The 24,409-nt window shown below is 42.3% G+C and overlaps 1 protein-coding gene and 1 long non-coding RNA gene across 2 annotated transcripts in view; one reads left to right on the top strand and one right to left on the bottom strand.

The window, feature by feature from the left end:
* Positions 1-24,409, bottom strand: part of LOC309690544 — a 130,600-nt gene that overhangs the window by 75,952 nt on the left and 30,239 nt on the right. The gene's annotated exons all lie outside the window — the stretch shown is intronic.
* plcl1 (phospholipase C like 1) overlaps positions 11,526-24,409 on the top strand; it is a 137,304-nt gene continuing 124,420 nt past the window's right edge. Inside the window, exon 1 of the mRNA XM_082507610.1 lies at positions 11,526-12,802. Coding sequence (XP_082363736.1) covers positions 12,614-12,802 — 189 coding nt within the window. The 5' untranslated portion in view covers positions 11,526-12,613. The remainder of the gene's footprint in view (positions 12,803-24,409) is intronic.

Here is a 24,409-nt window from a genome sequence, read left to right as displayed (position 1 = left end):
CCTGGGTGCTACCTCTGGACCTGGCTTAGTCATCTTCATGGATGATGGTGCAGGTGATGACAGCAGCAGGATTTTGCACACAAACAGTCCTTGTTATGTACTCACTGTCACTGCTATGCACCAACTCACACCATAGACTGTATAAAGATAGTCAGCCATACAGCTCTCCAAAAGCCAAACCAAGATATGAATAGCTATTGTACACATAAGTGTATCTCCAAAATGAGTCAGTCACCATATGTTTTGGTAAAATGCCCAACTTTCAGCATCTTATTTGGGTTTAGATTATAAAGGACTAATTTGAAATCATGATTGTTTTTTCTATTTCAAAGATCCTCCATCTGTGATGTAGCTCACTGCTTTCTGCTTATTGAATCCTCAATGTTAGCATTTCAGCTGCTGCCGTGCTGGTTTTCTGAAGCCAGAATTGACCATATTTAGACCCCAGAGTAGCTTTCTTTATCAGCTAATGCTAACAAGCACGGTTAGCTATCTGTTCCTGTAAACTGTATGGGTGCACTGACACACAGACGTGGATGCAAATAAGAGACCAGTAACGCATTAATAAACCAGAATTTTCACCACACAAAACTTAATGGGCAGGCTGCACCTCACAGCAAGCTGTGTTCCTTAATCAGGCACTAATAGCAAAGGCATGGTTGAGAGTTCGAGTCCAGTTTTAATGGGAGGCCTAGTAGACAGGTGCCATTAGAGGAACTCCAGCTGTTTGGCAGTTTAGCATCAGCTTGATTTTCTAGCTCCAGAGGCTGTGGCCTGTGCATCACCTAATGCCTCCTACTCTTCAGGTGTATTGCTGCCCTCAAATTCTCTTGTCAAAAAGCTTCATGTTTTCCACCATCAATGATTGCATCCAGGCTCTGAGGAGGCAAAGCAACTGCAAACCCTGATGCCACCTCCATCGTGCTTTAGTGCAATTTTAAAGATATTTCAGAGTCCTTTAATTCACACCATTTTTTACCCAGTGTCACGGTGTGTGATGGCAGACCGTGGGGATGTGGGGAAGGAGGACCCAAGTGCTGGACTCTTTATGATGAACAGTGCGTTTATTTACAGTGAAGTAAATATAACACAACAAATCCCAGTGCGCTCCCCTGACTCCTGTGACTTTTCCCAAAACTCCGTGTTTAGTGCTCTCCGCTCCCGTGTCACCACACTCCCCGTGCTCGCTGCTCTCTGCTGTTCCACGCTCCTCTGGGGGAAACAATAGAAGCAGCCGCCAGGACACTATAAAACTGCGGGCATACACACACTGAACTTGTTACACTAAGACACTGACATGGAGTCTCACACAACGATCCCACGTCAGTGGGAGCTCAATCACACTCTTAGATAGCTCCCCCGACGAGGCTGATCAGCTGCGTGGCAAACAAAGGGAGAGTAGCGACTCATAGCATGTTAAATAAGATCTGATAAAGCACAAAAGGAACGTGAGACACTGCAGAGAGCGAATGTATCTAAAGACAGAGTTTCCATGACACAGAGAAGGAGCTTGTAGGATCACATGAGCTGTTTCTCAGCATCGGGAGTTTGTTTTTCAAGGTCCTGACGAGAACAGCACGCACCCTTATGCTAGGGTTGCCAACTCCCTGAAAAATAAATAAGGGACACCTCGTGGCCAGGGCCGGGCAACCCAGTTGTCTTCACCCTTCCCAGTGTGGTAGCTCTTTTTTTTGTGTGTGAAATTATTTTTTTAACCATTTGACTTGAATTTGATTTAAGCAGATGCATATTCTTTGTGATATGACCATATGGGAAACAAATGATCATTTAGCCATTTATTTCTAGCTCAAAATGACAACATTAACACAGTAAAACAGGTCTCTTTCTTAAACAGAAGCCTGTCATGCTTAACTTTTGAGAATATAAGTAAATCTTTCTTTAAAAGAACTCTGTCCTGCTTAACTTAAAATTATATAAATTAATAGAAAGCAATAGAACAAAAATATTCTTGTAACAGTGCACATACAGTGCATTTAGTACAATTGGCTTCAGTTGAGGTATTATTTCAGCTTTTCTAAAGCTAATCAGCTGCTCCTGTTTGTAAACCCGCTTGTTCCTATGATTACGCATCTTAAGTCATCATCATTATTCATCTATGTATTACTTTTATGTATTAGTCATCTATTTGTTGTAATCATCTATCCTTGCAGTTGTTTATTACACAAAATAAGTTATATTATCACACTTCTGGCCACATAGCGCTGATATTCACTGCACATGCCCATATTAACCTTAACCAGAGGGTTTAAACAACAAACCAGTGTTTACATACCATATCTGCTTCTGCCGTGGCCTGGTGGACAAGAAATTGGTTAAGGGTTCCCCGAGCTTTCACGCCCCTCATGTTCTTCATGTGCCCACCATTAGAAGCATGCCTATGGAAAAAGTGCTCCGGCACACAGTGCAGTGCGCTTTATAGGCGTTATCGTGCATTTTCCCAGCCAGGTGTTTTCCTTTTCCCATTCCTCCCTGTACTTTCGCAGCCTTTTTTTCTTTCTCTGAGGGGAACAAACATTGCTGCTCTAATGCTGGGCTTACACTGTGCGATTTTTGGCCCATTTTGAGACGATTTTTGAGTCGTGCGACCGATTTGGTGATCGGCCCGATTTTGGCCTTCATCGTGAATCGTGTAGTATACGTGGGGTAACGAGAAGCGATTAACATCTCATGACCAGCTCCCGATCATCAATCACTCGTGAGGGTGTCAACACAGCCGCTCACACTGCTCACGCGCAAACAGGTAAACGTCGGTGAAAAAGACGTTGCAGCACGGCTGTGCAGCGTGTGATCTGGACACAAGCGATGGAGGCACAACTTGTAGAACTTTGGAAAGCTCATCCGAGCCTTTTCGATGTGGCATCACAAAATTATCACGACCACAACAACCGTGAAAATAGTTGGATCTACATTGCTGCTCATTCACAGCTGCCTGATCATGTTTTTCATTAGCAATTTAGCAAAGTTGATGGTGGTGGTGTGCGTGTCTGTGTGAGTGAAAGACAGAGAGCGAGCGACAGATTTTCTGTTATAACCTTCATGTTATGGAGGCACAGTGTGAGCTCTCAGGTCGCATCAGAGCATCGGGAGGTATAGTGTGAGACCTGCATCGTGACCTGCAAACTTCTAACCCCTGCGAGTCAATCGTGCAGTTTGAGCAGGAGCTGAATAACGTGACTGAAAAATCGCACAGTGTCTGCCCAGCTTTAGGTGTACTGTCGTCCGAGACTTGCACCGCAGTGTCGGCGTTTGTTTCCCTGTTGGCCATGCTTCTTGTTGTGGTCATCTGTTGTCTTCCGGTATTTTCTCCATAAGCGACCTTTCCTCGACCAATGAGATGAGCGGTAATCTGAATTGTCATACTCGAATTGTCATAAGTGTGCTGTCAGCTCATTGGTCACAAAGCAGGAGAGGGGCTGGGAATTATGTTTTCAAACAAAGCGTTAATTCCATTAAAAGTTATAGACTACTTTTGATTCTCACTGTATTACGGGACAAAGTGCGTCCCTTATTAGCTCAATACGGGACGTGTACTTTTGTTTCTAAATACGGGACGATTCCGTTTTTTAAGGGACGGTTGGCAACCCTACCTTATGCTGACCAACATTTTACACACCTGCAAGAAGCCTTTACTCTGACTTTCTCACACTGCGGTGGCAGCATAGCATGAAGGCACGAGTTTCAGCAGAGGGACACTCTGGAGCAAAGTCATGTTCCCGTTTTTATCCTTTGCAAAGTGTCACCCAGGAGTCAAAGCACAAACTTAGCTGGCACCTCTTCTCAAAACTGGTTTGTCAAGTCGCAGCAGCAGTGAGCGTGCTCACATTTGAATGTCAGTCATAAGCCTGGAATTCCAAGTTTCAGCAAACGGGAAGCTGAATGAATCTCCACTTTGGAGAGAAGTGGCCTCGTATCATCTTCTAGCTCTTTTTGCATGAATTAAAAGCCTCACATTAAAAGATCACATTATTAAAAACAACAGTAAACCTATTATTCTAAATGATAAATGATGCCACGTCACACCTTGAAATATTTTAGATGCCTTCCCTTCACTTTAACCCTGATGCGACCGTATTAAGGACGTCACTGTGACATCAGACAGAGCCAAGAGTGGAAGATTGAGATTACTTGTTCACACGCAGACCTGTATCATGTGAAACTTAGCCATATTTAATTTAAGCATGCATAAATAGAACACTAGAGAGAAAATAAAGAAAAGCACAATTCCAGTTTACCTGCACGTGACCTGACACCTGTCTGTCTCTGTTGTGGTTTCATGGGTCATGCTACCTTTGCCTTATTATTCACCTTTTCTCTGTCTGTTTTTGTTTAAAGAGGGTGACTAATAAATCTTTAGAAAAAAGATTATAATCTTGGAACCTTGGGAACATTTCTCTTGTTTTACCCATATGCTAAATCCAGTTTCCCCCTAACAGGAAAGCCAATTAGCTACCATTTTGCTCTGCACGCCTACTTGTTACAAGGAAGCTATTGCCCCTGTGGTAAAATAACTTACACAGCTTGAATAGTCAGGCTTTGTGCTTTCAAACAATACATAATTTGATTTACCAATAGGCCAGCGTCAATCAATTCAAATTACTTTTATTGCCTAAAAGAGGGGTGGGAGACATTGTCAGCAAAAAAAGGGCTTAGCTGTGGAGTCACATCTATGTGGGAGAAGGTGAATTCAGCATAAATCAGACGATCTGACGGATGAGAACAGTGGATTGATAAGACAAAGGGAAAAAAAAGTGCATTTCAAGTTTAGAATACAGAGTAACTTAGAGACTTTCACTCGTAACTTTTAGAAAGCAGAAAGAATAAGTCACACATGCAACATCCATATTAAAAACTTCCTGGATTCCTGCCACTGCTCCCAAACAGCTGATGAATGAATCACTGCATCCTGCCTGAGGCTCTGACGAGGTGGCTGAGCCTCACCACCATCTAAAGACGTCAGATTAACATTTTCAGAGCTGATTCTGTTTTCTTCCTGTTCCCTTTAAAAAGACAGAGACTATTAAAATATTCTGCAAGGAAGCAGAAAAATCCAACTTAGCGGTAAGAAAAACGCGGATTTGTGTATTTTCCTTTTTGTGTTTCTACGTCCTTTGCGTGTCAGTGCTTGCTCTGAATACTGAGGAATAAATAGTGAGATAATTACAGTAATGTAAATAACTAATAAGAAAAGATTCCTCTCTGCTTTCTCTTATTCTTTTCCCACTATCATAAAGTTCTTCATGCTCTTTCATGTTCCCGTCTCTTTGACCCAGGAGTTCATAGATAAACTTTATAGTTTGTGTCTATTTGAATATCTTCTGTTTGCTTTCTGTTACTATATTTTCTTCATGTATTTCCTAAGTGCATTTAGTCTGAAGCTCTTAGTTCCTGAGTACAGTTTTGTTTATATTGCTTTCCTTTTATTTGATTGATTGATTGATCATACTTTATTCATACTTTATTTCTCGTTAAGTCTCCGTTTCTGTTCTTGTTCCTGTTGGATATTGATAATCTTTTGTCGCTCGTGTCTTGCTTTGACTTTTACTTCCTTTATCTTGTTTCCCATGATTGGTTACACCTGTTTTTTAACTCACCTGTTCCACATTTACTGAATCAGCCTTTGTGTATTTAAACCCTCAGTTTGTGTCTGTCCTTTGTTGTGTTGTCTCTCATTGCTCTGTGTTTTGTGAGTACTTTAGCCTCTGAGTATCCTGTGCCAACTTTTCCAGGACCCACAGAGCTCCTGTAAAACTTGTATATGTACACGTCACATGAGCCTTAGGGGGTCTCCACCTCTGCTGCTGGCTTGGTCAAAGTCAGTCCTCAACCGAACCACTTGACGGTCTTCCTCGCTGGTTGCCAGCCTCCAGAGGAGAATCGTGACGTGCCCCATCTCCTTCATCGCTGCCTGCTGCCTCCTTGACCTCCAGTCTCCAGCGTCCTGCATTTTGGCTCCACAATATACTGTTTATACAGCAGAATATGATACAAAAATGTCAAGCTGTTCCTTTTATTTATTTTTGTTAATATAAACACAGCCTTGAACAGATGAAATAGGATGGAAAAGTTTAAATCTACAGTAGAGATTTTCCTTTGAATGATTTTGTACTAAAATAGATTTAAACTCCAGTAACAGTAAAACAAGCTTCTCCATGTTCCTGGTTATCATGGAGACAAGCTTCATAACCAGAACAATAAGTACCACGCTATCTATTACATGTCTAAAAACAAGCAACGGTGATTACACCTCCGCCCACCTGAAAAACCCTGACATTGTACGTGCTACTGTGCATATTAAAAACACACACCGTGTAAACAGAAATGTACAACCAAAGGAATGTGGTAACTTAAAAAAAACATACACAATCTTTAAAACTGTATCTGGAGGAACAGATACCATAATCTCTATAACATTGCTTTATGGGAAGAGCTTTCGAACTGGTGTAGCAACCTTTATTCAGCAGAAACAGAATGATGTGGTTTGCATAACTGCCACCTGCTACACAACAAATTCAAGGGAAGACAGCTGACCTCAACTTGAATCACAATGCATAATAACAACCATATGTATGTGTTGTGCTCGCAGACAAACGTAGCCACGATTATAAAATGTAGGATTCATCTCTTTGATAGAAACGTGCACAAAGCAGGAAAGAGATTTTCTCACGGTGCACAGGTGGATTCATGAAATCAGCAGCACTGGCACACCTGGAGGCACTGAGAGTGAGTGCAACACATTTTCAACACATTCAACTGAAAAAGAAAGAAAAGAGAAAAAGTATTTGCATATATTTCATTAAAATTTGTATCTGTGTATGAAAATGCTGTGTGGTCTATGTGCATTGTGCAGATACCTGAAGGTCTTTTCAGTTTAAAGAGATATTATTGACAAAAGATATAATAAATAACTAAATAAACGGCCAGCAGCAGCAACAAATATTGAGAACCGTTTAAAATAAAAGGGAAACAATAAATATTGAGAGAACAAAGTTTTTAATCTTCAGGATTATTGTACATCTATTTAAATGATAAATTAACAGTTATGTTACAGTAATGTACAAAGTCACAATAAAATCCCCATGCAGCATTTCCTGTTTGCCTATAAGTTTTAAATATAAGCAATGATGTATATTCTATTTTTTAAATATAATATTTAATATATTTGCAAGAGTTTCAAGTAAACTTTTGTCATTTATGGGTTATTGTGTGCAGAATTTTGAGGTGAAAAATGAATTGAATACATTTTGGAATAAGGCCTTCTGATCAATCTATTACCCTTTAAGGAGGGGTCAAAGGTCAAACATGACAGCACTACCCATATTGGTTTTGATAGAGACAGTAAAGCAGGGAGAGAGAGGGGAAGACATGCAGCAAAAGGTCGGGGGTTGGACTTGAACCCGGGCATACTGCTCGCGGTCCTTAAGGCATGTGGTTGCCCACTCACCCTGCTGAGCTAAACCGACGCCCCCTTGTACAGTATTTTACAGACATTATATAGACAATACACGGCGCACTTAGTGTCATAGAATTATAGTTTCTAAGTTTCAAGGTTTTTTGTCAGTTTTGGACCAATAAGTCATTAAGATGACCTTGAAGGCCTTGGTGGTTGTAAGCCAGATTTTAATGTTAACATGGGCTCGCTCTGCAACTCTAACACATTTTATCAGCATGCATTCAAAGTTTCTCAAGGTATCGTGCTCATAGACAGAATGAAGAAACACAAGCAAACGCTACCAAAACACGACGTAATCGTAATTATTAAACAGAAACTAGAGTTTGAAATGATAATAAAGGGAGGTGCTGTGGTGTCAAGGCCTCAGATGCAACCCATGGTGGTTCAGAGGGGGTCAATATTGGCCAGATCAGGAGTTTTTCTGTCGTTCGGTGGTCAGTAAATTGTTCTTTTAAATAAATTAATGGGTATATGGTGTAACATTCCTCTTATCTAGACAAGAGTAGCTGCTCTGGTTGCCCCCAAAGGCTGAGGAGGATGCTGATCTAGTGCATACCACAGTATGTCCCAGTGCTATGTGTGGCTGTCACCCCAGCCATCTGAACCAAACCAAGAAGAGGTAGGAATGCGTTCCAGGTGTAGTGTTTCCATGGTCAGTTACTGCCATCCAAAAGGAGTGGACGGGGGTGACGAACCCACATGGCATGAAAATAATCATCTGTGCTCCTTGAAGTGCACTGTGAACAGGTGTCTGTGTTACTTAAACTCATTTAAACTGCAGGTAGCTCAAAGTCAAGTCTCATCACATGTACTTCCCAATGTGTGACTTGGCCTCCAAATCACAAATGTCACTCTTCATCATCTGCTTAACCACCGCGGTCTTAGTGTCTTCAGACAGACCAGTTACCTGCATTAACCCGAGCTGGGTTATTCCAACAATAACTTCTTGCAAATGTGGATCGTTAACACTTTCATTACCAACCTGCATGACATAATTATATTTATGTTTGTAAAAATATGATTGTATGAATTCAGCTAACTTTTTCGATGGCCCTGACCCTCAGAGCTCACCCATAGCACCACTGCTGTCCTTGTAAAATTCCTTCAGCTGCAACACATATGATAGGCTCCTGTCAAAATCACGGCTATTTAAAGTCACCCGTGACATTTCAACAGTATTAAAATCGAGGCCATTCATTAAGCCTCCACTTATTCTTTCTGAGCCATTCCTTGGTGGATTTGCTGGTCAGCTTAAGATCATTATCCAGATCAAACGTCTACTTTGGAATCTGCAATTTTCAGACAGCTGGTGTCACAATATGTTCAGGCAGCATCTGATATGTTGGAGAATTCATAGTTTAAATAGGCCTAATAGGCCTAATCTCATACACCTTATACTACTATAAATAGATTTGAAGGTGTGGTAAATGTGAGTTCAATTCCACCATCTCCACACCATCTTTCTGTGTGGAGTTTGCATGTTCTCCCCGTGTTTGCGTGGGTTCTCCCCGGGTACTCCGGCTTCCTCCCACAGTCCAAAGACATGCACTTTGTGGGGATAGGTTAATTGAAAATCTAAATTGCCCATAGATGTGAATGCGGGAGTGAATGTGAGTGTGATTGTCTGTCTCTGTGTGTTAGCCCTGCGACAGACTGGCGACCTGTCCAGGGTGTACCCCGCCTCTCGCCCTATGACAGCTGGGATAAGCTTCAGCGCCCCCCGCGACCCTGAAAAAAGGATAAGCGGAAGCAAATGGATGGATGGAGGTGTGGTAAATGTCTGGTTGTACTCTTTTCATGTGATATACCTTTACGTTGCTGTTCATGATGAAAATGAATACAAAGTGGCAGTTTTATGTGGCATTTGAGTATATAACAAATAAAATTTGTTGATATATAATAATGTTTTCTTTAAAAGTCATCAGCTTCCTTGGGATGGGCTTAGTTTTCATGAAACCTGGAAACTACAAGGCAACAATCTGTGCCTCCTCTCCTTTTATGGGAAAATATAAACAAATGAATTCCTTCTTTCTCCGAACAAACCAGCTTGCATACTTACTAGCAGCGAGGTGCCACTGGCCAGCTTTATGCACTAATAGGCCTCACCCACTGACCAAATTCCACAGCTGTGTGGCTAAAGGTCCAGCCACACACACACACACACATTCATATCTACTCAGTTGGGAACACCTTCAAATAATAATTCAGGGGATTCAGTGAGTTTAAGCCAAATCTCGACCAGCTTCAAAGTGTTTCCACTACATGAGAAAGGTGCTGAAGTTCAGCTGGGATTTAGGACTCTTTCATGTTGGCTTTGTGGCATAAAGGTATATTATTTCACATGAGCATTGTAAGTATACTCTCTCTGCAGGATCTGCTTAAACAGGAATATTGTTGATATATAATGGCAGAGGCTCACAGTCACACCTGTTTAAACGCAGTCAAATTTCACATTATTTATTATTTAAACTGGGATTTTTAGGCTCCTCGAATAAGACTGTTTGGATTTCATGATGAGTTCGAATTAAAAATAATTTTTGAAAGTATTTGGAGTTGACTGCCATGACACTTAACACATATATTCATGACTCCCAGAGGATGAATCCGATAAAGTGACTTTCAGCTGCTCCCTTACTCACAGCAGGTAGCTTCACATGTTTGAACCAACAGATTTTCTTTCTTTTTTTTTTTTTTTTTTTTTACACCAGATAGCCTTCCTGCCACAACTCCAGAGAGATTTGTGTCTCCTACCAGGATTGAACCAGGGATTTTCCACGTGGTAGGTAAAAAAGGAAACGACGAGCAAACACTTTCGATGTATGATGATAATCCCTTTGCTTAGCAGTGCTGCTTTTAATGACATGATAGCCACGTTCCCCAGAGGATGAATCCTATGGATTATGAGGATCTCCTGACTTTTCTTCAGCACCTCATGGTGGTTTATGTTAGGTTATTAATAAAATGTCGAGGCAGTGAGAGCCCTGAGATGTCTCAGATATTCTTGTTCCCCAGAGGATGAATTATGTAGACACTGATCATACCTTTTGTTTTTAATGAAATGAAGACTTGTTAATTTTTCTCCCAGATAAATTCTACCCTTTCTTTAAGCTTCCAACTTGATGATTTCTGTCTGTAGTATCTAAATCAGATGGTCAGCACCTGTCACCTGCTTTGAATAATGTGGTTGGCTGGGGTTCCGGCTTCCTTCCACAGTCCAAGGACGTGTGTGTTAGGCTGTCAGCTGTCCGGGGTTTACCTCGCCCGAGACAATAAATGGATGGGTGTTTTGCATCCGTCTTTCCCAATACTTTGTGGCATCTGTCTGCATCAGTTCACCCTGTTTATACGTCACTGAGAGAGCAGTAAATCCCTGTTGCTGCCTCTTGACCCTGATCTCTGACCTCCCTGGAAGAGGCTGCTGCTGTAATGAATGAATAATGTAACACACTTTTATTGCACCTCTGCACTAGTCATTACTGGTTGCCTGTCACTCTAAATCAGCATCCACTGAAAAGGTCAGAGGTCATAGGTCAGGCTTGAAGCACATCTGTCTCAGTTCTCAGTTGCCTGACCATGAAACCCAGAAGACGGGTTGGTCCTCCTGGGTAGTTTGATGAAATGGCTTGTTTTGATGGGAAATTCCCATTTACCCGCATTCCTCTCAGTGGGTCAAAAATATGTTTTACACTAAAAAAAGAAGTTCAGATTCGATGTGAGAGGCTCAGTGGATTTTTTTTAGTTTCATTATCTGGTTTTCAGGCTATGTTCTACAATATTTGGGACTTATATGTGTAACCTGGGATGTCTAACAGCATTAGGTATAAAGGCTTTTTTTCCCGTCATATCAGACCTGAACCTAAATGTTACTTTTATTATTCATTGTTATTGTTTGGCCAGTTTATTTATGAATTCTTTGCCAATAAAACATCAGACTATAGTCAGAGTTAACACATCACTTTTCTTTTGCTCTGCTTGCATCTAGTTTTGAGGTAAGCGAAGAAAAACACCAGAAACAACATTTTGATAAAAGCATTCATTTACACTGAAAACCTGCCTAAACTGAATGCGTAAAATCTGTTCCTCCTCTAATCCAGGAGCTGAGCTTAATTAGAATCAAATATATGATCCATTTCAGCACATCGGACATGATTTGCTAACTCTGTGCGGATAAAATGGTTTAAATTTAGGCTCAGCTGGGAAATACAACCAATACATTAGCCCACATAATGTCCTGTCAGCTCCTCCCCACGAAGTGTTAGGAGTCTCTCTCGGTCCCGTGAACTCGGTCGTCCACCTATCGGAGGCTCTGAGTGGCTCGGATCTCCCCAGCCGCCGCGCGCACTGGCTGCTCCGCGCGTCATTCGTGCTTTTTGGCCGGCGTGTGGGAGGAGCTGGGTGGAAGCGGTGAAGGGAGGGGTTCGCGGGCGAGAGGCGGCGCGACTGTCAGTTGTGTTCCGCGTCCTCGTCAAAAGTGGGCTCTTGTTGGTCTGAGTGCAGCCAGCACAGCCGGAGCGGCTGTTTCAGTGAGAGCGACGCGCTGCCAGGAGGCTTAGGTTTGCTCCTCTCCGCACTTTGACGTCCTCGCGCTGTGGGAAGAAGGCAGGGGAGCTGCGCAGCCACGCAGGCTCTACTCTGAAGTGTCCTCCAACATTTTCTCTTCAGCAGCAGAAAAAAAAGAAAGGAAGAAAGAAAAGGCGCTCCCCGAAGCTTTACGCGCGCTCCCATGTAGTCCCGCTGTTCGAGCAGCAGAGGAGGCGGACGGGAGACGGAGAGGACTTGTTGCGCGTCTCCGGGGGACGCATCAGTTCAGCTTTCATCCAAGTGTGTCTGCGCGCGCATGTGATGCTCTGATTGGAGCGGACATGGACTGTGGAGATCAGCTCCGACTAACAGCCTGAAGTCAGCGCGGATTTGTGCTCAGCGACTGAGAGAGTCTGCTCACAATCAAGGAAACCGGGGTGCTTAGTTTCCTCCAGGCGGACAGAGCTGCTGCTGCTGTCGGTGCTGAAGACAGGACTCGTTTCATCTTTAAATGGCATCCAGGCACAGCAGAGGCAAACTTTATTCGGGTCAGATCCGACGAGTTGATTAATTTTCCCTCTCAAATTACTTTTAAATCAACTCCTCCGTATCCTCGTCGACATGTCTGAGCGTGATGGATGTGGAGATGGGCTGTGCAGCGACGAAGCGCCCGACTATATTCCACAGAGAGCGCCCCGCGGTCGGCGCAGCGGTGTCATCCTCCCCGGCGGCGGCGGCGGCGGCCAGGACACTGATACCATCCTGCTGGAGTCGGTGAAGGCGGCACCTCGCCGGAGCAGCATCATTAAGGTAGTGTAACGCCAACCCAGCCTGCCACACTGTTTATTTATTCATTTATTACTTGTTGTTCTGGCTCAGTTTTCCCGTTAAGTCATGAGAACATGAGCCCGAACGCCAAACACTGGATCCGTTGGATCCACTTTGATTCATTCACGGTTGGGAAATGGCTCAACAAGTGACACGCCTCCTCAGGAGGAAGCCAGTGAAGCTGCAGGGACGAAAATTTTGGGAATAAAATGTCACAGCTTGCTTTTAAATGTTTTGACTTTCCAGTCCCTGTGACGCCAGGGTTCACGGACCACTGCACCTTCCCAGTGCCATCCAAGAATTTTCATGGCGCGGATGCATGCCAGCACCCACGCATGTCATAGCACACTTCCAGCTTATAATGCCTGTAGTGTATTTTATCTTTTAGGTAACATGTACCTAAAAGATAAGTCCACAGTTTGTGTCTTTATCATTTGAACAAACAAATGAGCTGAGCAAAATGTGCACAGTTCTGAGCCAGCTGCAGGGAGAGGATCGTGCACAGCAAGGGTGAAAGAATGCGAGTTGTTTATGGATGAAATGCTCTGATAAGATCTTCTTCACTGTGCTTCCCTGCACTATGCGTACTTCCATCCTGGCTCACACTGTAAATAAATGTTACCTGGTTCACCCTCGTCTCTAAACTCAAACTCACCTCGGCTTACGCTGGAACGACCCCTCACCTGCTGGCCCCCTGACCTCTGACATGCTGCTCCAGCCTCACCTGTGCTCGGGTTGCAGGTCACTAAACTTTCACAAGGAGCTGAGTGAGGAGGATCGTGTTTGAGGGATGTCTAACATATCTGCTCAGCAGGATCCTCTCCACCTCGGCTCACATGTCACTTGACTTGTAGCAGCAGTGTATGTTAATAAAACTCCAGGTACCGAGCTACTTAAGTACAATTTTAACCCTCCTGTTGTCCTGGGGTCATTTTTTACCCCCCCCCCCCAAAATAAATCCTATAATTTCACTGTTTCTTGCAGCATGTGCTTGCAGCAGGTCAGTTACCCTTTTTCAGTGCTAGGGCTTCTCTAACTGTGGACTAAATGTGGAGATATATATGCACATTACATCGACGCCCCTAAATCAACATCTTTATGCGCGTCTCAGACAGTGTAATATATTAGTTATTATTAGTTTTTTCTGTAACTGTGAGTGCTTTCAGTTTGTGAAGACAAAATTTTGCTCCCAGTTTCTATATTGTGATGTTTGTGCTGTAGTCCTTCCTTCACATTAGAGGCAAACACTGAGGTTTATGACCTTCTGAGTCCGCTTCCCATCTGATGCTATCAGGTCATTCCTATATTTCATGTCAGCAGTCAAGTCACATGGGATGGTGACGTTTCTGGCCCTCATCAGGGGTGTACACAGGCAGAGAGAGTCAGCCCCATCTGGGTGACCCAGCTGAACACAGAGTCCTTTGACAGCTGCCGGCAGAGGAAGTAGATAAAAAGATGGACGGATGAGAAGCGTGATGTCGGTGACAGCCACTGTAATTAATGGAAATGTGTCAGGATGTCAATTACTGCTAACAATCAAAAACAAATTGGATTATGATCCACCGAAAACCCCAACTTTCCCTGATTCATAAAGTGACTGTGATGCACTGCTCATTGTTGACCTGTGTTTAGGAGGAAAAGACCTTTCACATCCTCTGATAATAAGAAAGTTTGTTAATATCAAAGCTATAGTCTTACCTTTTGGTGTAGTGAAACCATATAGAAATATGTGGCTATAACTATATGGACAATGACAGTTATTGTGAATTAATTGAATGTGGGGGTTGTTGTGTTACTTCTTAGGAAATCATCCCCACCAGCAACCAGATTCATTAAGAACTAAAGCGTCTTAAGAAATTTGAAATGACTGCTCTGATGTTTTTTAAGTTACAAGTTCGTCAAAGTTTAAAAGAAGATGAACAAAACAACCACAGAGACACTAAAGCTGACCTCAAAGCTCAAAACCACCACAGAGAGACTCAAACATACAAAGAGATGTAAAAACTGATAAAGTCTGATTTATGCATCATTTTCTAGTAGGATTGCACTTTTAATTTATAAATACAAAGCAGGAGTGACATAGTGTTCAAAGTGAAGGAGTCACACATTTTTCCTCCGTCTACACACACAAACTGGGATCTCTTGAGATGAAACCAACAGAGCTTTTTACTTGAAATATGTTACCCTTTACCTTCAGTGAAAGTGAAGTGAAAGGACGCGGCTGCTTCCTTCACATCTCACATTACTATGACAACAAATGCTCACGTGCCTGCAACACCCACACAAGTTACATGTCTGTGGGTACACACACCCCTGTTATTGCAGAACACCACATCAAAACACACACACACACACACACACACACACACACACACACACACACACACACACACACACACACACACACACACACCTAAGTCACTCCTTGTCCAAACTTTTGCACTGATGCAGCAGTTGCACCTTTTAGCTTTTAGCTCAGGACCTTAAATGTAGCTAACAGCAGAGATCATTATATCAGTTTGTTCTCCTCTAAGAAGCTTTAAAGGGCGTTGAATTCATCAAATGGCTCTTATATGAAATTATATGTATATATGTACACGGAAACATTAGTATCGTAACACTTTCATTAAATCTGTCACCTTTCTCCGTACCTTACATATTTAATATGTTTGAAAAATTTGCTGTGTCCACTAGAATATAAAGTAATGCCCATGGGTTCCAAACAATATTCGGCTGCACAGGAGGAGTTTGTGGCGTCACTCTAGATATGTGTGAGAACACTGAGTACAGACAGGGAGTGAGGGGAGATGGTGACAGGTATGACCTGCAAAACAAGTCACTGGACAAATGTTTGTTTTGGACCTGGGTATTCTTGAGTTTTTTTGGTCCAATTTTTATCCAGTCAAAAAAATCGTGTTGTTCTAGTCTGTGTCGCAGTTCCTGGTAATCTGTCAGTACTGAACCTGTTCTCAAAGAACAGCAACCTTATTAGCAGACCTCGAGAACTCATGCACATTTGCAAGAACATTTTTATTAAGCAACTACAACAAGTGTTGGGATCTCTGGTGATCAAATGTTTTGGAGTCATGGCTGACAGGATTACACAAGTGTATGTCTGTTACCTCTGAACCGCTGTTGTTCATCTTTTCCCCTCACAATCTATCTGGGAGAGTTTCACGCCCATCCAAACCCTGAAAACCTTCCAGCAGCCAGTCACCTCTTGACCCCTGTTGCCAGAAATAGCTTGTCCTCCTTTTCCAGTTTAATAAGCAAATAATTGTATGTGTAGGGCCTCAGAGAAAAGCCCTCTGTTGCTTTTTAAGGGTGGAGGGGCACAGAGAAGAGTGTAGTAAGAGCAATGTGAGCTGGTTTAAAATGCACAAACTTGCTTGTTAGTTCATTCGCTTTAATTTTTTTCTCGCTAATACAAATTAAGTAACAAAATTGGTTGAAGACCAGAGTATCTTTCAAAAAAAGAATCAGCAGAAAGACGCCTGAATACACAGCAAAACTTGAAAGTCTTAAACTGTTCCCACCTCATCATTCAGGCTCATTCATGAGTTATAATTCAGGTTGTAGTTGCTGAGGCAGCTGCCAGACGCTGCTTCATCACGTATAAAGAGTGAGCAAAGGGGACGTTAATCTCAATCAAGTTAAACACATTAGGCTCAGGCTGTAATATCAATTTTCCCTAGCAAACCATCAGAAATTAGCTTACGACATTACTGTGTAACAGACCAGAAGGCAAAACATGCACTCTGTGGTAGACATGCCAGTCAGGCTGGGGAGTGGGGTGTAGGATTAGCAGTGAATGAAAACAAACACACGCAGACTCACACACACGCAGACACACAGGTTTTCAGGATCGAGCTCAGGGGAAGGCTTGGTTGGATGTCTCCCTGACAGGCCTGCGTGTTGGCTGACTGCTCACTGCTGGAGTGCTGAAGGACACCATCTCTCTCCATCTCTGTTGCTGTAGTGTTTTGAGCGTAGAGCCTTGATGCCTCACAAGTTGACTAAAATTAAAATTGCAGCAGCGTTTCCAGGAGCCATCGAGTTTCCTAAACATCACAGATGTTTAAGAAGTGAGACAGGAATTAATGCATTATCTAATTCTTTTTCACAAGCAACTTGATGGAGATATATTCATCTGGCTCTGTCTGAAACAAATAATGTAACCACTATGCTATTCGAGCTCTGGAGGCCAGGATTACTGCATTGGAGACTCGGCTTCGTACCCTTGAAGAACCTGTAGCTACCCAGGCCTCTGTAGCCGGTGCATCCAAAGGTAGCGTAGGCTCCGGAAGGACCCTGAGCAGCCGGGGAAACAGGATGGCTGGGTGATGGTGAGGAGGAAGCATAGTCTTAAACAGAAGCCCCAGGTACACCCCCAACCTGTTCATGTGTCTAACCGCTTTTCCCCACTCTGCGACACACCCGTCGGGAATCAAACTCTGGTAATTGGCGATTCTGTTCTGAGACATGCGAAGCTGGAGACTCCAGCAACCATAGTCAATTGTCTTCCAGGGGCCAGAGCAGGCGACACTGAGGGAAATTTAAAACTGCTGGCTAAGGGTAAACGTACATTCAGTAAAATTATAATTCACGTCGGCAGTAATGACACCCAGTTATGTCAATGTTTGTAAAGACCCTTTGGCTGGCTTTCTGATTTTCTACATCTGAAGATATTCATCAAGAAGTGTTTATCATAGATTCCGACCGTGTAAGTAATACTTTATACTTTGTGACAAATATTTGGGGAACATCATGAAATGTAACATCCCCAGTGAGTGTGCTGTCCTGTGGATGGCCTGAGTTCAGCCATGGTGAATTGACTGAGATGTGAAGTAGCCAACGTTGTTACTGGCCAGCATTGCAGGGATTAGACAGTCCTGCAGAGAGGAAAACTAACGTTTCTATCTGGCCCAAACTTGGATAAGAGAACACCCGGGATATTAGTTGAACCATATACAACAACAATTGCTACATAATAGCTGTCTGGAAAGGTCTGATGCTAAATGATTAGCAGTGAAACGAGCCTAAAATGGCTTGTGTCAGGTTAAAACGAGGGACTGTATAAAGCGTCAGTAGGATTCTTTTAAGCTGAATTATGCAAAGCTACTTGAGTAGCTGGAGTATCATAATAAAAACATAGAGCTGGAAATAATAATAGGTCTCCTTTTAAAAGCCTTTTAAAATCATAATGAGGTGAAAACATAAAGGTTTAGAAGTGCACAGGAATGTGGCTCTCATCCATTATCCCAGTCTGCCTCTTGCCCTCCTGCAATCCGCTCTCCTTGTTCTGCATCTTAACCTTGCCAGTCCCGGCAACTTTCTTCCATTTGCCACCACTTTGATTTTTGTTGTTTTCCAAGGCATCATTGTTCTGACTTCACTCTAATTTTCGGCCACCCCCTGCTGTGCCGAGATGTGAACAATGATTTGCTTGCACTGTACTCCTGGAAACCCGTCAAGAGTAATAACAAAGCATCCCTTGTGGTTATGTGGATTTTGTGTGTGATCAGTTGCTAACCACTAAGGGCCCTCTGTCTTCCAGTATCATTCAGCCACTGGTGCCACATCTCTCCGAGTACAGACCTCATCACAGCTGCTGGTCAGGAGTTTGTGTGAGTGAGAGCGAAAGAGACAAAGCACATGTGGCTCTGTACACACACTTGTTATTGTTATCATTTCTCCACACTTGTGCGTCTTTTGGCCTTGGAGGGTTCAAAAATAGAGAGACGGCAAAAGTTATGTCTCTTCACCTCAGAGTATAACGTGAAATTTTGTAGTAATAAAAAAACAGCTAATACAGGAAGAATGTATTATGGTGCCTGCCTTTACAGCGCAGTGTTGTGTGAAAATAACAGATCCATTTCTATAATATTTAAAAAAATCTGATCCATGTAATTGTAGGAAGTAGTAAAAAGCTGAATGCAAAGAGAATTAGCATAGGTACAAAAAGTAACTGTTAGAGCCTGACTGATTGATCAGTAGGCCAATACTATACATTTGCCGATATATTGGTATTTGAATGATCAATAGTGGTGGCTGTAGCTCAGGAGGCAGAGGAGGTCATCCACTCATCAAAAGGTTAATGGTTCAGTCTTTGGCTGCTCCAGTTTCCAGACAAGATACTAAAGCCCAAGTTGCTCTCCAATATGTTGATCAGGGTATGAATGCATGTGAAAGAAAGCTTGTATGTGCTTGTATAAATGGTTGAATTAGGCAAGTTCTATAACACACATTGAGTGCTCAAGTAGAGAAGAGAAGTACTATTAAGGAACTAGTCCATTTACCAATAAACGAAAATTAAAATGGTAAAGAAGAGATGGGAGAACGAGCAAGGGGAAGACATTCAAGGGTCCAAAGCCTGCATTAGCCTTATATGGCTACCTGCTCAACACAGCTGGGGTTTCACTTGATGCAAAAACAGTTAGAAAAGAGCTCGGGAGCCACCTGCAATAGCCAGAAGAAGAAGGCTAATTTAGTCTTATGAAGGTGTACCTATAAAAATGAACCATATAAGAGGGAACGGGATCTCAGAGAGTGTCGGGAAAAGGAAAGTGAGAGCACTTTGGTCTCAGCACATTATTGGAGAAAGCTATAAAGCAATCTCTGAAATCTATCTGAAAGCCCATCTATCTACTATGAGGCAAGAAATAGAGTATCTTCTGAACACAGTGAAACAAATAGATCAGGTAAAAGCTAGGTACCATAACATCACAACATCTGCTCATCTGCCTTCCTGATCTGATACACGTGGATACTTCACACATGAAAGGCAAATTTAATAGAGTTAACATTATTGGGAATGTCCACTTACTGTGTCAACTTTACCTCTGGACAGTTTCAGCGTTCTGGAAATCTATTCTCCAAACAGATGAGCCAACAGTGGAGCTGTTTTGTTACCACTAAAATAACCATATTTGGTGAAAAGGCAACACTGCATCCAACTAAAAGAAACTTTTTTCTAACACTAACATTATTGACCGATATTAACTATTAGAACATTGGGGACTTTGCATAATGAAAGGAACCAACGAATCAGGCTTATCGAGACATTCTTCAGTAGAATGTCATGTTGTTGGATATGGGTTTGAAGCCTGACTGAAAATGGGTCATTCATCAAGAAAATGGCCCAAAGCATTCCAGCAAAATAATCAAGGCGGAAAAAGACCAATTGACAGTCTGCATTAGCCATGTCAGAGTATGTGATCAGAAGGCTGTGGCAAGGAGCAGTGTGCAAAAACCCCTGAACCGGGGAAAAGACATGCTTTTCTTTTCTTTATATAGAAGTTCTTTGGTTGAATAATTGTTGGTAATGTGGATGCAAGAAGCTTTTGACAACTGTTAGTTTACATATATAATCTAAAGGCATCTCAATCAAATAAAATGTTACTAGTGTCACAGGTAATAGAGAATGCATTTAGCTATTTTGCTAAACTAGGCTAGTAGGCATTGAGCAGCACAAGGATTTTTTATTATTAAATGGAGCGCCTACATTGATTTCTGTCAATTGCAAACATGCATCAGAATGAGCTTTTTGTACAAGAAAGGAAAAAAGGTATTTTTGGCTATGCTATTGCGACGCTGCTTGTAACAATGTGGTGTGTAGTTCTCTTTGTATTTCACAAGGTTATACAAAGTAAAGGTCCCACGTGTGTCACGGTAAAGTATTAAGGTCACATGGCTTTGTAGGTTAGTGTATGTACATTTAATGGATCGTGTTTAACTTGAATAATCTGACTATAATCAGAAGCAATCACTTGACTGATACTTGAGGATGTATTTTATAAGGAGCTATAATCAAGTTTGTTGTAAGTACGGGAAATACAGCTCACAAGCGAGGAGTGCACATCACTGATGTGCACATGATGCACATCAGAAGGCTTCCAGGCCAATCTGAGGAAAGTAGAATTTTACAAAAGGTCTTAAAGAGACAGGAGCTAAAACATCAGAGAAAGAGGCGTAGAAGTGAGCAGCTGAATAAAGGGTCTGTATCAGTTAAAGGTAGTAAATGATGACCTTGGAAAAAAGACGCATTTGCTTAAAGCACGTGAGAGTGTGCTCGTATTTGTTGTCAGAGTTAATGCAACCAATATGGGATTTTAACGGTGAACTTCACTGCAAAGTCGACAAGGTCTTTGGTGCTGGAACTGCAGACGCTAGAGCGTGGAGAGGATTTTGGATTTGAATAAGTGAAAACACAGAGTAGTTTAAAGTTGAGTGGGTGCCATGCAGGGTGACTGTGGGCAAGGATAGAGGAGAGTTGTTTATATCTACAAATCACTTCCTGTTTAAAGCTCTCTGATGCATCCATCCGCATAAACACATGCACAGCTGTCTTTCTGTCACTGTCAGTCTTTGGGTTTTTCCCTGTGAAAAAGAGAGGGACAAAGAGGAAAAAGAAATGTCAGGAAGCAAAGAGAGCAGAGGGATGTTGAGATACACACACGGAAAACTGCTCAGTGTGTTTTGACGCGTTGTAGAAAGCGAAGCGCCAAGAAATAAATGTGAGGGAGGGTACTGAAAAAGGAGCGAAGGAAAATTAGTGTCATCCAGGCAGATGTAGTTTGCAGTGTGTGTGTGTTTGTCTGAGTGTCAGCGCAGTAGTGTGTGGCGTTAACCTCAGGGTGGATGTATCTGAAAACTCTAGAGACTGCATGTCAGCTTGTTTTGCTGTGTTGGGCTTCAGCCTGGAGAGCAGTGCACAGACACACCAACAGACATTCAGATCCTAAATGTTACAACAAAGGCCATTTTCTCACTGTGCTTGCTAGTTTGAATCCCTTGCTCAAAAACACTGCTTCTTTGGGATGACATGGAATTTGATCCCAATACCACTGAATTTCCACCACATTAATAATGCACTACAAACATACTGCACTAAAGCATATGCACATGGTATGACTCTATTTATATTTCGAGCTGCTGCTGTTAGCATTGGGAGATAACATACTAAATTAATCCAAAGCATAAAGTGTATGTAAGAGACAGGTGTAGGTTCCAGGTGAATGTGATGTTATGATGGCTATATCCATTAGAGCCTAAACAATTTATCAGCGAGCCAATATTAATGACCGGTTATTAGCTATTTGCTGATCTATCGGTACTGGCTGCATTTATCAGCCTATCAATGTTCCCTTTTTATATAAGACCTTAACAAGATGCACAAAAGATTTGCTTAAGGCCCACAAACACAAATTCCTCTTTTTATGTTGTAAAAATTAAAACTTTCCAAAACCTCAAAAATACTTTTATAAATTTCAAGTTTTGTCTGACCAATGCTCTGAAATTAAGCCAATGTACAGCCGATTACCAAACATAAAGACAGCAAATGTAGCTGTTGATTTCAGTTTCCTGTCATTATGCTAAGTTAAGCTTATCTTAATTGAGTTGCACAAACATCAAAGTTGTATAAGAAAATATTTATCATCTTTGTAGTGACACCAGGTACTGTCTATGAATCACAACCCAATCACAGTAGACTGAGAACGACGACGAATGTTTCTTTAATAATGTCAGAACAAGACAACGTAAAACATTTTTGTCTGTTGTTTTCTTTTTGCTGGCAGTGCAGGAATGTCGTTTGTGATGTTATCGTGATGCAGTCATGAACTTTATTTGTATGAACTGTGATTCCACTGACCTAGACCAGCTAATCGTCATGGACTTGGTTTGGGGGTAAAAATGTGCACATTTCAGTGTAACTGTCTCTGGATTGTAGCTCTGGTCTTTTGTCTGGCCTGTTGCTCTGTAGCATGTTTTCTGCAGCAGTGCTGCATCATTACAGTGTGTTCGGTCCAGCTGACATGTTGCTTGACAAAGACAGTGGGTGTGTCCTGACTTACCAGAAACTTGTATCTGGTCGTGTGTGTGTGTCATTTACAAATGTTTGTTGCTGTCTGAAGAATAAACAGCTGTCACGTGATTGTGAGCTTTTCTCTGTAAGCATGTATGAGTGAGTGTCTGTCAGTGAGTTTGTGTTTGCAGGACATGTTTCATTTTTTTCAGAGAGGAGGAATGTGCACGGCTGCCAGGGTTGGCCTCTGTGACTTCACTTGGACTAGCACAGATCCCTGGCAGCACATACACCTGCTGCCATGGTAACCACATATGACAAACTCCCTCCACATTCTAACCTACCCCTTCCGCTCTCTGTGGTGTTGACCTGTAGTACTCAGTTTGTGGTTTCTGTTTACACAGGTTCATTGTGGGTTATCAATTAGTTTTTCTGACACAAGGCAAATCCCCATAAGCTAAATAATTGATTTTAAAGTGAAGATCTGGTTGAAGTGTTTGGGTTACTGTTCTCACTAGAGTCCTTTTAAAGGATGGAAACACAACTGTGCTGAAGAAATGTGTTGGCAGTCCTGTGTTGCTCATCGAGACCAAGCAGGTCTTAGAATGAACACGTTTCTTTGTCACTGCAGCACATCAAATCAAACAGTCTAGGAATGTTCTTGATAAGTCTACCCATGCCCAGTGCTGTGGTGGGTCCATTTGTAGATGTTAGATAGATCCTTTCCCATTTCCAGTCTTTATGTTAAGCTAACAAAAACATATTTGGTGCTTTTTTGCTGATGCTTGTAGATTAGCTTGGCATTACGACAGTAATCAGACAGCTAACTTTGCTGTTTTGCGATAAGCTCTGTGGTTGGCTGTAGATTAGCTTAGCATGACAAAAGAATCCCGAATAAACAGCTACCATTGCTGCTATATGACAAGCTGATCTGCTACTGCCTGTAACGTCATGTACATGCTAGTCTGTTAGCCCTGAAAATGTGTCATATTCTCTGCTGCTTATCTGGGTCCAGGTCACAGGGGCAGCAATCTAAGCAGACCTCCCTCTCGGTGGCCAATTCCTCCAGCTCATTTGGGGGAATACTGATGTGCTTCCTGCCAGCTGACAGATATAATCTCTCCAGCGTGTCCTGGGTCTGCTCTAGAAGAGCGGTCTCCAACCTTTTTTGCACCACGGACCGGTTTATGCCCGACAATATTTTCACGGACCGGCCTTTAAGGTGTCGCGGATAAATACAACAAAATAAAACTAGTACCGGTACCGAAAAAAAGAAGATTTATTCATAACACACGTGAAAAGACCCGGGAAAACCGAGTTAACGATAAAAACAACAACAAAATAACGCTGAAAACCGATAAAAACCCTGAAAACCATGCATTTCACACCTGAGCCTCAACTCTCGCGGCCCGGTACCAAACGACTCACGGACCGGTACCAGTCCGAGGCCCGGGGGTTGGGGCCGCTGCTCTAGAATATATGCCTGGAACATCTCACCTAGGAGGCGCCCATGTAAAGCTTTCCCGTAAAGCTAAAAATATTACATTTTAAGTACCTACAAATGTTTATGAACAAGAAATTCTTTCATGTAAAATATTTTAGTGCCTTGATTTGACTTTTGCTGCCAGAATCACATACATTTTGTCATGCAACAAACATCTATGTGCCTGCGCCTGTGCATCTGTGGAAATTTACATTACAACACACTAACTACACATGCACCTCCGGCAGTAGTGATATAATACCAATGAGTACTCGGCCATGGTGTCCCCAGCTGTCCATGT

The sequence above is a fragment of the Aulonocara stuartgranti genome, assembly GCF_965226115.1.
Source record: "Aulonocara stuartgranti genome assembly, chromosome: 16".
In the NCBI taxonomy this organism is placed as follows: Eukaryota; Metazoa; Chordata; class Actinopteri; order Cichliformes; family Cichlidae; genus Aulonocara; species Aulonocara stuartgranti.
Note: the sequence above shows the minus strand (reverse complement) of the source record. Positions and strands in the feature narration are given on the sequence as shown.